The 13,736-nt window shown below is 31.2% G+C and overlaps 1 protein-coding gene across 1 annotated transcript in view; it reads right to left on the bottom strand.

The window, feature by feature from the left end:
* Positions 1 to 12,911, bottom strand: part of LOC111630820 (acetylcholinesterase-like) — a 37,318-nt gene extending 24,407 nt beyond the window's left edge. The window contains exons 1-4 of the mRNA XM_023374978.1: positions 12,329 to 12,911; positions 9,602 to 9,745; positions 5,892 to 6,045; positions 5,632 to 5,817 (exon numbers count right to left, since the gene is read on the bottom strand). Of these exons, the coding sequence (XP_023230746.1) occupies positions 5,632 to 5,817; positions 5,892 to 6,045; positions 9,602 to 9,745; positions 12,329 to 12,793 (949 nt within the window). The 5' untranslated portion in view covers positions 12,794 to 12,911. The remainder of the gene's footprint in view (positions 1 to 5,631; positions 5,818 to 5,891; positions 6,046 to 9,601; positions 9,746 to 12,328) is intronic.
* Between the last annotated feature and the right edge of the window lie 825 nt (positions 12,912 to 13,736).

Below are 13,736 nucleotides of genomic sequence, written 5' to 3'. Positions count from 1 at the left end.
GAGTAAGAAATTTTGGCATGTCTTGTGGGTTGATGATGATGTGTGTTAGATGTTTAGCTAGTTCCTGGTGCAGTGATGTAAACTTTTTGTACCAGAAATTGTGAATGTTGTCTACACCAGGTGTCTTCCAGTTGTGTGTTCTGTTAACGGCGTAGCGAATGTCGTGTACGTTTATTTCAGCACAGGGCATAGTTGTTATGTTGTGCAAGTTTCTGTTCTCCTCCTCGATCCAGCCTGCATCAGCATTGTGCATAACAGCAGTGGACCAAAGAGAAGACCAATAAGTTGTGAGTTCTTCTTCTGTTGGTGTGCCACTGTGCTGTGTATCAGTGTTATTTCAGTTATTATTATTATTATTATTATTATTATTATATCTTCCTACTTGAACTTGTATCTTGACAGCTGATGAATTTTTGGTAATTCTTTCCCTATATGAAACTGACATATAACTTTTAATATTTCTTAGATTATTTTAGCATTTATTGTTATTAATTTATTAGCATTATTTGATAAATAAAAGAGAAATAAAGTGAAATGATAAAATTTGTAGTCCAGTGAACATTTTTATGTTGGATAGGATAGGTTTGAGGTTAGTTTTAAAGTTTAGGTGATTCCATCTCAAATATTCCATTTCATTAATTTATAATCATATTTACAAAGGACTACTAACAGAAATAAGATGACATATTTGAAACAATACCTTCTAAATTAAAAACTGGCAGGTATCATTTTTCAAAAACAGGATATACCATATTTACTCGCATATAAGACAAGGTTTTATTCATTTTTCACTGCTTCAAAAACCTAGGTTCTCCTTTACATGCAAACAAAAGATTCTTTGCGTTTTTGCAATAATTTCTGAGAACCGTGTATACTTCAAGCTGTCATTATAGGTCTACAGTCTATTCATCATAAGTTTGCTCCTACTGTAAACAAATTAAGACACACATCCCTTTGTTTATTGGTTTAATCCTACATCCATCAATTAAAAACCGCATTGCATCTCATTCATTCACAGAAAATAGTTTCTCGTTATTTATAAAAACATTAATGAAATATAGGTCACTTAGCAATGATTATAAATATAGTTATTTTATATTAGTTAAATTGTTGTTTTTAATGAATATTAGCACATTCTGAATCATTAAAAATAAACTTTTCCAGATCATGCACACTATAATGTTTTGGTTTTGTCTTCCATTCATCATGTATTAAGGCAAACATGGTTGTTTACCTTAATACATGCATTTGATAATAATTTGTGATTAAATGAAATAAAATTGGAATTGTATTAATAAATATACTTTTCTTTATTTTGATCTCTAAAGTCACACCTCATCCTATATGCAGGATCGTCTTATATCCAAGTAAGTATGGTATATTGTAAAATATTTTTTATATTTAGTTAAAATAAAATTAAGTAAAGCTATAAAAAATGTTGCAAATAAACACTCCAACTCAAATAGAATATGTTAAACTTTTTTCATACATGTTAGCATGAGAATATGTGGTCTCCGAACATTGTTGCGTAAATCAAAAATAAAACTAAATAGCATTAAATTAAAATTATTAATAAATTCAAGCACTTTTGTGTAACATCTTGAAGTGTACAAATGGACTTGGAAAGTAATGGAACAGAAGGTTACTATGATATCTGTTATTGTTCTCAAAGAGGAACATATTCTCCAATATTGTGAATGAAAGATTTACATAAAATATTACATATTACGTAATGTTATTAAGATTTACATAATAATAATGTGAACTCTAATACTGATAATAATAGCAGTTTTTTTTTTTTTTTTACAAACTCTCCTTAACAATTTTTATATATTGAGATAGCCATATCAACTAGTACACACAGTATGATGTAGTTTATAAGAATGTACATTTGCAAATGTTGTATGAGAATTAGCTAGGCTTTTCTTATTTCTATTAAAAACATTTTTATTTTTTACCTTGTGGACACTAAGAAGACTTTTTTTCCATACCCATTGTAGACTCAATCAAGTGGTAAAGGACAGGGCCCAGCATACAGTCTGGGACAGGTTTATCCATGAAAAATTCCTGGAGAATTGTTCACCTGGATTCAATCCCAGATCTTCCAGAGTGACAGGCTAATGCCTTAGCTTAATTGTCTTGGCCATCCAGCTGTCCCATTAACTGCTGTCTGACAAAAACTTACAAATGTATTTTTCCAATACATTCTTATATACTATATCATACTCTGTGTGTGCTAACCAATATAGTTCTCAATATGTAAAAGTGTATTTGTTGGATAGAAGTGATGTTAAACAAGATCCTGATTTGCAAGACCAAGATCCAGAAACAAATTCGAGACCAAGACAAGACCAAGATTTTAATTTTCAACATCAAAGTGCAAAATCTAATACTTTATGACCAGCAGTTTTCCTGATGTATGCACAGCCTGCATAAGTTTTTTTTTTATATCAAGTCACATTTATCAGTTGTTTGAACTCTTTCTCTACATCAAAAATATTAAAACTTATCTGAGAAATTCTGTCTTTATTAACAGACTAATCTAAATTATTGTTTTAAGAACAAAGTAATTTTTCACAAAAAATAATTTATTACATTCTACCATACTTAGAGTCAGGTCTCAGTTATGAGGTGATCAGAATTGATCACAATAATCATACTATGTAATTCCTTGTCAAATACCAACCCAAAAAAGTGTTATCTGTTTTTTTTATTGATGTGGCAATCCAAAGATATTTGTGTCAAAACGTTTATGACCATTTCTAGTCATTCAGAAGCTTAGTTCTACAAGCACCAAACAAAGTTTCCCTTAGGCATCCCTGTGGTGGTTCAGTCACATGACCTGCTAATCACCCTATCTGAATCCTGTAGACTTCTTATGGGAGAATCTTAAAGCACTTGTTTACAGATGGCCAGTGAACTCTTGGCAAAACCTAGAAGTGCTATGCATGTGTCCATCACAACCATAACACCTGCCAGACTGCAAAACATATAAAAGAGAATTATTTGACAGACAGCCACTTGTTGCACATGAAGAGGAAGTCATTTTGAACACTTATATAATAATGTAACCAGTTATATAAGTGTTCAAAATGACTCTTTCAGGTTGGTCTTCAACAAGGAATCGTTGTGTGGTCAATTCTGATCACTCTATATAATGTGAAAAGATATTATACATAGGAATGCACAATGTTGCTGCTAGTTGCATTTAGTGGAATATGCATTAGTTTATGCAGCCTTGGGGCCAGTATTGTTGTCCTATTCCCAGTGTACTCTTAACTGTGTGTGGGAATTTGCACATCACTACATATTTTACAAAGCAACCAAAGCCAAATTAACAGGCTAGAAGCAGTTAATTTGGCTTTGGTTGCTTTAATGTTTATCAGGTTAGCTGATGTTTGTTTATATATTTTACAAATCTTTAATGTTATAATTTTTACTGATTCAATAGTTTATAATTATTATATTTATTTTTTCATTTTATTTCATTATTTATAAATACAGTAAGATACCGCTTAACATGGGGTTGTGTTCCTAGACAACAAAGCACTAAGAGAAACAGTGTTAAATGAGGTCATTTTAACATAGAGTAAATATGTTAAATAACACAAAACACATATAGCACACAGAAATGTAAAGTTCATTTTTTGTGATGAAGGTCCTGACTTTTAAGAAATTCTTGTTCTTTTGCAATAGTCGTGAAGTTTCATTTGTCGTTTTTTTCTTTCCTTAAGCAAATGTCGGTAGCAGAAGATTTCATCCAAAATGCTTTGTTTTGCTTTTGCACTCCTTTCAAAATCTGAATCATTCGCTACAATTTGATCAATTATTTCAGTTATCTTACCAAACTTTTACTAAGGAAATCTGTAGAGAAAATTTTGGGTTCTTCGTTTTCAGAATCTCTATTTTCCAGTTCCTCGTGAATTCCATGTTCTGCCAGTTCTTGAAGGTTGTCATTGGTAAGGCTCTTACCAGAAACCTGCTGTTACTCCTCAATATCCTGATATATCTGCTCATCTATATCTCCTAGTCCTGCTATATTAATTAGGTTGATTTGGTCAACTTAACGATACAATGATAGGCTCTTCTCATTGAGAATTGTTGGGTACCTTCACCCATAACTTCTTCCACACTTCGTTCATGCATTTATCAGTTAATTCTTGCCAAGTGAAGTCGATATTTCCTATGGGATCCATGATGTTATATTTTTTTTCCAAAATTGCCCCAAACAAACATAGATTTAAAGAAAGTACACCTTTCTTTAAATCTATGCCATACCTTCCTGCCACCTTTTGCTTATTGGTTTTTTTTTTAAATTCTTTCTGTCCTGTGGGCACTAAGAGGGCCTCTTTTTTGCAAGCCCATTATGGCTACGGCCAGGCCCACAATGGGGCAACTGGGTGGGGAGGGATGGGACCCAACGTATCTGAATGGACCACCCCCTGAAAAATTTCTGGGGATTATTCAACCCGTCCGGATTTGATCCTGGGTCCCTCAGAGCAGTAGGCTGCCACCTTGACTGCTCGGCCATCCAGCCTAAAATTGCTTATTGGTTTATGTTCACAAATAATCGTATTATACACAAATCAATGAAATTCCATAATAATTTAAATCAGCGTAAATTTTTAGCTTTTTTTAGGCTTTGAGCAGACCGCATTATATCGAATCAGCATTAAGCAAGGCAGCGTTAAGCGGATTCTTACTGTATACATAAAAATATTTTTATGTAATATTTTTACTCATTGCAGATTATTTATTGCATTTGTTCTGATTTTAAATGCCTCTCAAACATTGAGTTTTCATTACTGTTCATTTTACTAAATTATCAATGCCAGTGCTTACTACAAATATATATTTTGAATTTATCATTGTGATATTATTCATAACCTTCCTGACTTATCCCATAAATCTGTATAAACAAATAAATAAATCATAAAAGATAGGCACATTTATGCTTTATTATTTACATAAAAATTCTGATTTTCTATTATTAATTCAAAAAACTTTTTTTAAATTGGCTCCACTACTTTCTGGGTCCATGAGCCACTACTGGTATTTTGCATTACATGAAATTTGTAAATATTTCATTCATGATTAGTTTATTGTAAAACTTATTTTTCAGTTGATTACTATGATTACTGCTAGTGCTTAACATTGCATTAGTTTCCAAGTTCATTTATATGCCTGAAAAAGTTTAATTATTAATAAATGTATTTTGTCTAATTTAATTTTAATTTAATGTTGTTATTTAGTTTAATTTTTGAAATGTTAGTATATTTTTATATATGAAATTTGAAATGTATAATTACTTTCACTAATTAAAGAGGAAAGTGTTTACTTATAATATTTTCTTAATTAATAATAAACTTATTTTATAAGTCCCATCATTTTTTCTTACGATAAGACAAGTAAAAATAATATAAATTTACTGAACTAGTATCAAAACATTCTATCCTGAGGAAACTTTTCCATGTGAAATGTCACTTTAAACTCCTTATATATACTGTTTTTGTCTTTTATAATTTTTAAACATTAAAATATTTATATATATAAAATGTTTAAGAAATTTTACATGTATAATAAATATTGCATAATAACTATAAAATTTCAAATGCCATTAAGTTAACATACTACTAGTGACTTCAGAAAACATATGAATTCCTGCACTGGCAGCTCCTGCACCAGAACCAAAAAGAGTTATCCTCTGGGGATCACCATTAAATTTATCTATATTTTCATATACCCAATTTATAACTTTAGCCTGGTCAAGTATTCCATAGTTTCCAGGTGCTGATCTGTTTGCTGTGGCAAAAAAGCCTAGGAAAATATCAAATAAATAACTTAGTATTTCAGTACTTTTTAATTTTAATCAAATTCTTGCCCATATTTACCTAATGGTCCTAGACGGTAATTAAATGTAACTACAACAACTTCTTGGGAAGCAGCTAAAATGTGAGCAGGAAAAGTATTGGCGCTACCTTTTTCCCAAAATCCACCGTGAATATATATCATTACTGCATATTTTCTCTGGTAAAATTTTTCAACCTTCAGAAAATTAAATAAAATCAAATATAATATCAAACATACATTCATATCAAATGGAATTTAAGAATATTTAATAAATTTACAATAATTACAATACTATAATTTTAAAAATGATACCTTACAAATTATAAATTAACAAACTCTTCCAATATAAAAATAGTTTGTTAAGACTGTTCCTGTTTGACAGATCACAATTAAAATTCTGCTTTGAATATAGATATTTGTGTTTTTAGGTTTTATGGGGATGTTAGAGAGTGCCATACAGTTTGACTTTAAGAGAGGAAAAAAGGATATAATTAGTAACAATATTTTTTGAATTGAATAAAAAAAAATATCTGTTTTATGAATTTTGTATAAGTTTTATAGTGTAAAATTCAAATAATTAAAAATTTCAAAATTATCAAAAAAAAACCAACTATTTTTGAAACTGGCTAGTTGTGAATTTGGTGAGTTATAGTACAACTATAGTTCATCACACAGACACTTTGTTTTGGTTTGTGTGGTATATGCATTGTGTGATGCCACTTCCAGTATGACTGCTGGCATATAGTATGTTAATTACAACTTTCTTCTTTACTTTCCATCATTTATTTTATATTTTCAGTATATATTTAGCCTGTGTCCAGAAAACAGGAAAATCCAGAAATCTAGACCATTTCTGATCCCAAGCTTTCTGGATATTTGGTCCATTACTATATTTTCAAAATCTGTATATTTCAAACTATTAATTTAATAATATGAAAAACTAAGAGATCATTAGTTATTCTGTTTGTCAATTTGAAGTACGAGGCGTGTTTTTAAAGTAAGTACCGTTTTAATATAACGCCGCTGGAGCGCTGCAGTCGGCACTTAGCGCATGCGCGCTGTGTACCTACATCTGTTGGGAAGCCACAAACACCATTACGGAGCCAGTCAACTGTGTTTACTGTTTTTTGTGTGTTATTGAAATGCCGCCGCTCATTGAGAATCCCACCGACTGCGAAGTGCGTGCCGTTATTCGTTTTCTCAGTGCTAAAGGCTCGAAAGCGGCTGAAATTCATTGCCAAATCAGTGAAGTTTATGGTGAAAGCGTTATGAGTGAAGGAATGGTACGAAAATGGGTTAGGGCCTTTAGTAATGGCCGCATAAACATTCACGATGAGGAACGAAGTGGGCGACCTTCAGTCATAATCGACGATTTGATTGAAAAAGTGGACTGTAGAGTGAAAGAGAACAGACGATTCACGATTTCATCTTTATCTAAAGAGTTTCCTGCAGTTTCAAGAAGTGTTCTCTATGAAATTGTGACCGGACGATTAAATTATCGGAAGTTGTGTTCCCGTTGGGTGCCGAAAATGTTGACGGAGGAGCACAAAACCAAATGTTTGGCCAGTGCATTAACTTTTCTTGAGCGCTACAGTGACGAAGGAGATGATTTTTTAAGTCGTATTGTTACAGGCAATGAAACGTGGGTAGCCTACGTTACACCGGAATCAAAGCAACAATCCATGGAATGGCGGCATTCATCATCTCCAAGGAAAGTCAAGTTCAAGCAAACAATTTCTGCTCAAAAAATCATGTGCACGGTGTTTTGGGACAGATACAGAGTGTTGCTTGTTGATTTTTTGCCTCACGATAATGCTCCATGATAATGCTCGTCCACATACGGCAAATCAAACTCAAGACCTAATCACATCATTTGGCTGAGAACAATTAGACCACCCTCCATACAGTCCCGACCTAGCGCCGAGTGACTATCATTTGTTTCCGCATTTGAAGAAGCATCTGGCAGGGCAGCGCCATAACAATCACGATGAAGTCAAAACGACCATTCTGCAGTGGTTGTCTCTTCAGGCGGCAACATTCTTTGAGGATGGAATACAAAAGCTGGTCCCACGATACGATAAGTGTCTCAATATTAATGGGAATTATGTAGAAAAGTAGTGTAAAATATGGGCTTTCACATAAATAAAAATTTTTTTAAAAATGTTTGCTTGTTTTTTTTATATTTCAAAACGGTACTTACTTTAAAAACACGCCTCGTATTAAAACAGTGAATAAAAACAAGTAGTTAAAATTTGACAAAAAGAGAAGGAAAGTAATATTAAAAACATATTATATTAGTTACACCAAGAAATCAAAATGTTAATATGAATCATTTTCAGGCATTCATTTTTCACATGATAAAGGGTTAAAAATTTGCACATGAAATGAGAAATGATTACATTGTAAAGCATATTCTAGAAGAATAAAACTAACAAAAGAAAAACATAATGAAAGAAGAAAAATACTTCAAATGAACTAATAACATTATATTAAGTACTTAAAAGAATGACTCAAAAGATTCCCTAAACAACAATGCTTGCTGGTAAAAAAGTTTACTGTATTAGGTAGAGCACTATGATGACAACAATAATTAGCTACAACACTTATATGAACTCATACAAGATCTTCCAAAAAGAATGCTATCATTTTAAATTATTGTAAATATGTTTCTTATTATCTGAGGATGTTGTAACTTATATTAAAACATTGAAAAACTGTCAAAGTTTCACATTTTTCCATTGCAATTTCTCAACGTGTGCATCTCGTGTCACATCCAACCGATACTCGACACTTGCTACAGCATATCCATTCTTACTCTTCCCACAGCAGCCACAATTCTACAGCTCCTGTAGATTACTCATGTTGCATAATGAAGAATGATGAGTGATTCCAACTTTGTGAACTGCAGAACACAAAATGTCTTCTCTATTGTGGAGTCACCATTTTTATTTATAGTGCTTCCTAGAGGTAGTAGACAACAATATGATTGAATGCAGATAGGAAATTAATCTTCAGACAATTAATCTATTGATTTGCATATGTCATATACTTCTCAGATAATAATTTACAGTAATTTAAAAAGGTAGCATTCATTTTGGAAGACACTGTAAAAACAAAAAATATGATTTTTAGAAGAGAAATGAATATCTTGAAAATAGATAGTTTTTTCTTATAATAAAATTATTTTTTTGTTGGATATTATTTTTTATTAAATAACTAAATTGTTTTCTATATCACATTTTGAACTTTTATTTCAAATATTATGATAATAATGATGATAAAATAGCTGCAAGATATAGATGATTCTTCTCCCCACAAAAACACATTATATATTGAAATGTCTGCTGGATATTTCATGATTATAATCTAAAATTTGCCTTGGATGATTCAGAAAAATACTAAATGACTATCTCAAAGTAAAATTTTAAATTTTTCTAATGGACCTATTTATAAATGAAAAACCTGAAATCATTAAATTACTTAATTATAAAATTAGATCAAAGTAGGAAAAAAATACAAAATTACCATAAAATCAATAACTTTTTATCACTATTTTTATATTATATCATAAGTTTTAAAATAAATATTTTAAGTATTAAAAGCAAAAAAATATAATTTATCAAAATTTATTATTATAATCACAATATAAATTGTTCATATTTATTGTAAGAACTATTACATATTTTTTTATAATTTTCAAAATGTTCTGTGTGACTTTATATAGATAAATATTATGTGGAAAAATACTTACAAATGGGGAAAAAACATTTAAATATAGACAATCTTCATCAGGTTCTCCTACAACTTTAGTAAGTTCAATATCCTCAGGTTGCGGACAAGGTGGCTTGTACCTTAAAGTTTTCAAATTACCCCAAGGATCTGGGTGTTTTGGATGCTAAAAACATTTTAAACATATTGAGTATTTAATAATTGCTAAACTTTTCTACATGTAAAAGATATTATTTACAACAATGTATAAATACCAGTTAAATATTTTATCAAAAAATAATTTAAGCAATACATATTTAAATGATCTTATATGGGTGTTTAATTATTGTGTGGGATAGATCCACACAAATGTGAAGTACTGTTAGTTTTATTTATTTATTTTATACACAATTAGAAATTGCCAGACAGCAAATGATATCAGTCTCCATTTAACAAAAACCCCAACAACAGTGTAATTAAAACCAAAAATACATATAGTATATAACAGGTGTTTAAGTGCATTTGTTATATTCAAATCTTTCTCCTGTATTTTTTAATTTTTTTTATTTATTTACAATGGTAAGTGGGGGGGGGCTCGTGCCTTCTGTGCCCATTCCCGATTAACTCTATCGATTTAAATATTTAAATGGTATTTCCCGTAATGCCCGTTCTGTATGGAACTAATCTTTATTAATCGAATTTAAAATTCGATTAATAAGGATTAGTTCATATTTAATGTTTTGTATTCCGATCACGGATCAAATTCGATTTAAATTAGAATTCTTAACACTTTTTAGGAATCAGATAAATAAATCCACAAGCGACACTAACGTATATATACCATCATAATACAATTTAATATGAATCTAGGACAATAGCTAATCATTAATGCTGCGGGTAATACAGTAAACGTGAGTTATATTCGGCGTTACTCGTTCGTTTTCTGCACGCTAATAACCGTCACGCATGATTTTCTTTTTAAAAATATTTATTAGAGTTATTACTACAAGCAGCCATATTAAATGTAGAGAACTATAACAATAAACGACGAGGCACATAAAATGCAAATACTACTAATTATGCGTATTACTGCGTAAGTAATATTTGGTCTCTACGAGGTGAATGCATTGTATTTTTAAAATCAAATTGGAGAAATAACGCTTGTTATTTTTTGACAGGCTAACCAGAGTCAAGATGAAATGGATGGAAATGTGAGAAAACGATAGGAAACCGGTTCGATAGTACGATAACAAGATACAAAGGTCAAAAACGGGCCGAGCCATTCTGATTATCTCGGGAAAAGTCTGTTTTTAGAGACTTTTTTTTTTTTGCAAAGATAATGTGGCAGAACGAAATACATTAAACTATAAATTGATCGTAAACTATATAAAAAATTTAGTCGCTCTTTTAAACCATCACGCAATTTTTTAAAACAGATTTTAGTTAATACCACAATTTAAAAGCATTTACTTATTGAAATAATAAATGGATAATTTTTTGTAGGGGAGATATCGATGATAAACTTTACAAAAAAAACAATACATTAAAAATAATTATTTTAAAAAAATACTAAATATAAAATTTCGTAATTATTATAAGAATAAAGTTTTAAGTCGAGTCTTTTCGAACGAAATAATGTCATGAGGCCCATCGGCGTTAATAACCTTTTATGAAAACTGGAAAGGAAGTTTAATGACGGGAGAAAACTAACACGGACGACATTTTTCGGATTTAAAATCGGATGTTTATTTAAAGTCTTTTAAAATTTTAAAAATCATTGGTTTATTTTGTCAATTGAAGCGAATTCTAATTAACCACCATTATGTACTGGCATAATTTATAAATTGAGTGATAAAATAGGTTATTGGTCTACATAAAAGTAGAAAGTCTGTAAGAGTGCGAATGATCCGGGTCTAATAATTTCTGCTTTTATTTTAATTAATTTTTAAGAAAGACATTTTAAATTATCTTTGCATTCAGTCGCGATTCTGTTACACGTTATCCGAGTAATTGGAATTGTTTCCGTATTCAAATTGGAGAAACAAATGATCTTTAGAACACGAAATACGATCAAAAGTTTAGTTTATCTGTAACGATATCAATGAATACATATAATTTGAAGAGGTTATAGATTAAGAGAACAAATAAGTGGTGTCATAGTTATTTCACAATGTAGACGAACTGGAAAATAATCCGAGTAGCAATCGTATAACAAAAGATTAATACAACACCAATGTATAGAGCTGGAGTTTAATTGTATGAGAACGATATGGTGTATGGTTCTGTTCGGTTCGTTATTTCTTTCATAACCGTAAACAAAACGATATTTGTACGGGTTAAAACGACACAATAGTTTTCTTTAAGCGGAAGTTTAGGAAAATACATCTGGCGGAAGTCCGATGGATTTTATGTATTCTAGCCAACGAAATTCGCAAATAGGAAAATTTTTAAAGGAAGGGCATTAAACCGAAGTTAGGGGCGGGTCTGGATTTTAAGGATCCGCATCGCCTAACTCCGGTTTTAACGTATATAAATAATTTCTAACACCCTTTTCCGCTCTCGATACTCGTTTTAAATCTTAAAAATTCGATGAGACAACTGACTGTGCGTATTTTAAGCCATTTATTTTTTCCGATCAATTATTCTCGGAATTTTTTGATTGTACGAGTGATAAAGCAAAATTACATGCTGACGATTGGAATTTTGTTTCGAATTACGAAAAGCGTGTAAATTAATTTAAACGGATAATTTAAACAAGTGTTGTACTCACTTCGAACCTCAGCTCTTGGACGGGTGGTTTAGCGTAGGGAATACCCAAAAAGACAGTGACATTTTTATGAAATTTGGAACCGAATTGCGGATTACTTCCAGGTTGAGGTCGATCTCGATAACTGATGTCGGGCCCGTCGCACAAGAACACAACTCGTCCTTCGACCACGCCTTGTCCAGTTTCCACGGTACGGACAACGGGTTCGCGTGTCTCTTCTCCGCATCTACTGTCCTGCATTTCTTTATACGGATAATACTCATCACTATAATATCGAACCCTCGTTTCGTAAGGTCTGTTACGAGAATTCCAGTTTCTATATTGATCGTCGTAGTGGTAATAATTGGGTTGGCGGGTCGGTTCCCTGTCCCACCACCTTTGACTCGCCGCCGCCGTAAACAGACACAAAAACACGTGCCATCCGTAATTCCAACGCATTTCCGATAAATTACACCGTAAACATTTCATATACTTCGCTCGAGATCCTTTCTTTATCTGCCTAATTTCTAATACTACATGATCACAACTAAAAAATATTTCTCTACCTGCCCGCTAGAGGGACGCACGTTATCGAGGCCAAAGGTTGATTCACGCCTCTCGCTCGTGTACCTTTCGTTCATTGGTCGGAAGTGTACGTTGTAAACATTTAAAAATTTAAAAAATCGATGAAATGGATCGATTCGAATTTCGTTTTCTAGTAAACAAAGCCAATTATTACGCGACAAAAAAGTCAATTAATTTACTTTAATGCGTAATTAATTTAATCCATTGCGCCATCTTTTGATGACGATTGTAACTTTCCACGACTAAATTGGCCCGTTGTGTATTATTTAATTAATTAAAAGACACTTGACGTGTTTGTCCGTCTAGTTCATTTGCAATTAATTTGCTTAATGTAAAAATAGTTTCGTGCTTAACGCAAGGCGAATGCCGAATTCTTTTGTTTACTTTCTTTGTATATAAAGAAAGGATTTATTCCTCGAATGTCCTTGACTAGCGAATTTTCATTAGTTCAGTTGGAATTCCGTTTCGATCAAGGCTAACCGATTACATTCAACAAATATAAAAATAACTAACGACCCCCTTTTTTTAAAAATACTTTTATTATTAAAGAATTAACCATAATTTAATCATTTTTTCTTTATAAAAATTAATTTATTATTATTTTTTTTACGAATAATTACGAAATTTTTGCTTTAATGATTTCAAATTAATACAATTATCTTTAAATATAATAACACACAAAAAAAAAATACATTGATTATGACGTAAGTAAAATGTTTAAAAATAAAAGATTTGTTGCAATATCTGTTAGAACAGAATCCTCTTACAAAAAATAATCGGAAGAAGAATAAAGTAAATAAATAAACATGAACAATGTCAATAAAATGTGTCATCCGAGACGTAGAAA

The sequence above is a fragment of the Centruroides sculpturatus genome, unplaced genomic scaffold (genome assembly GCF_000671375.1).
Source record: "Centruroides sculpturatus isolate CEXI.00-Female unplaced genomic scaffold, Cexi_2.0 scaffold6, whole genome shotgun sequence".
NCBI lineage: Eukaryota > Metazoa > Arthropoda > Arachnida > Scorpiones > Buthidae > Centruroides > Centruroides sculpturatus.
The sequence above is the reverse complement of the archived record's forward strand: the minus strand, read 5'-3'. Positions and strand labels throughout refer to the sequence as shown.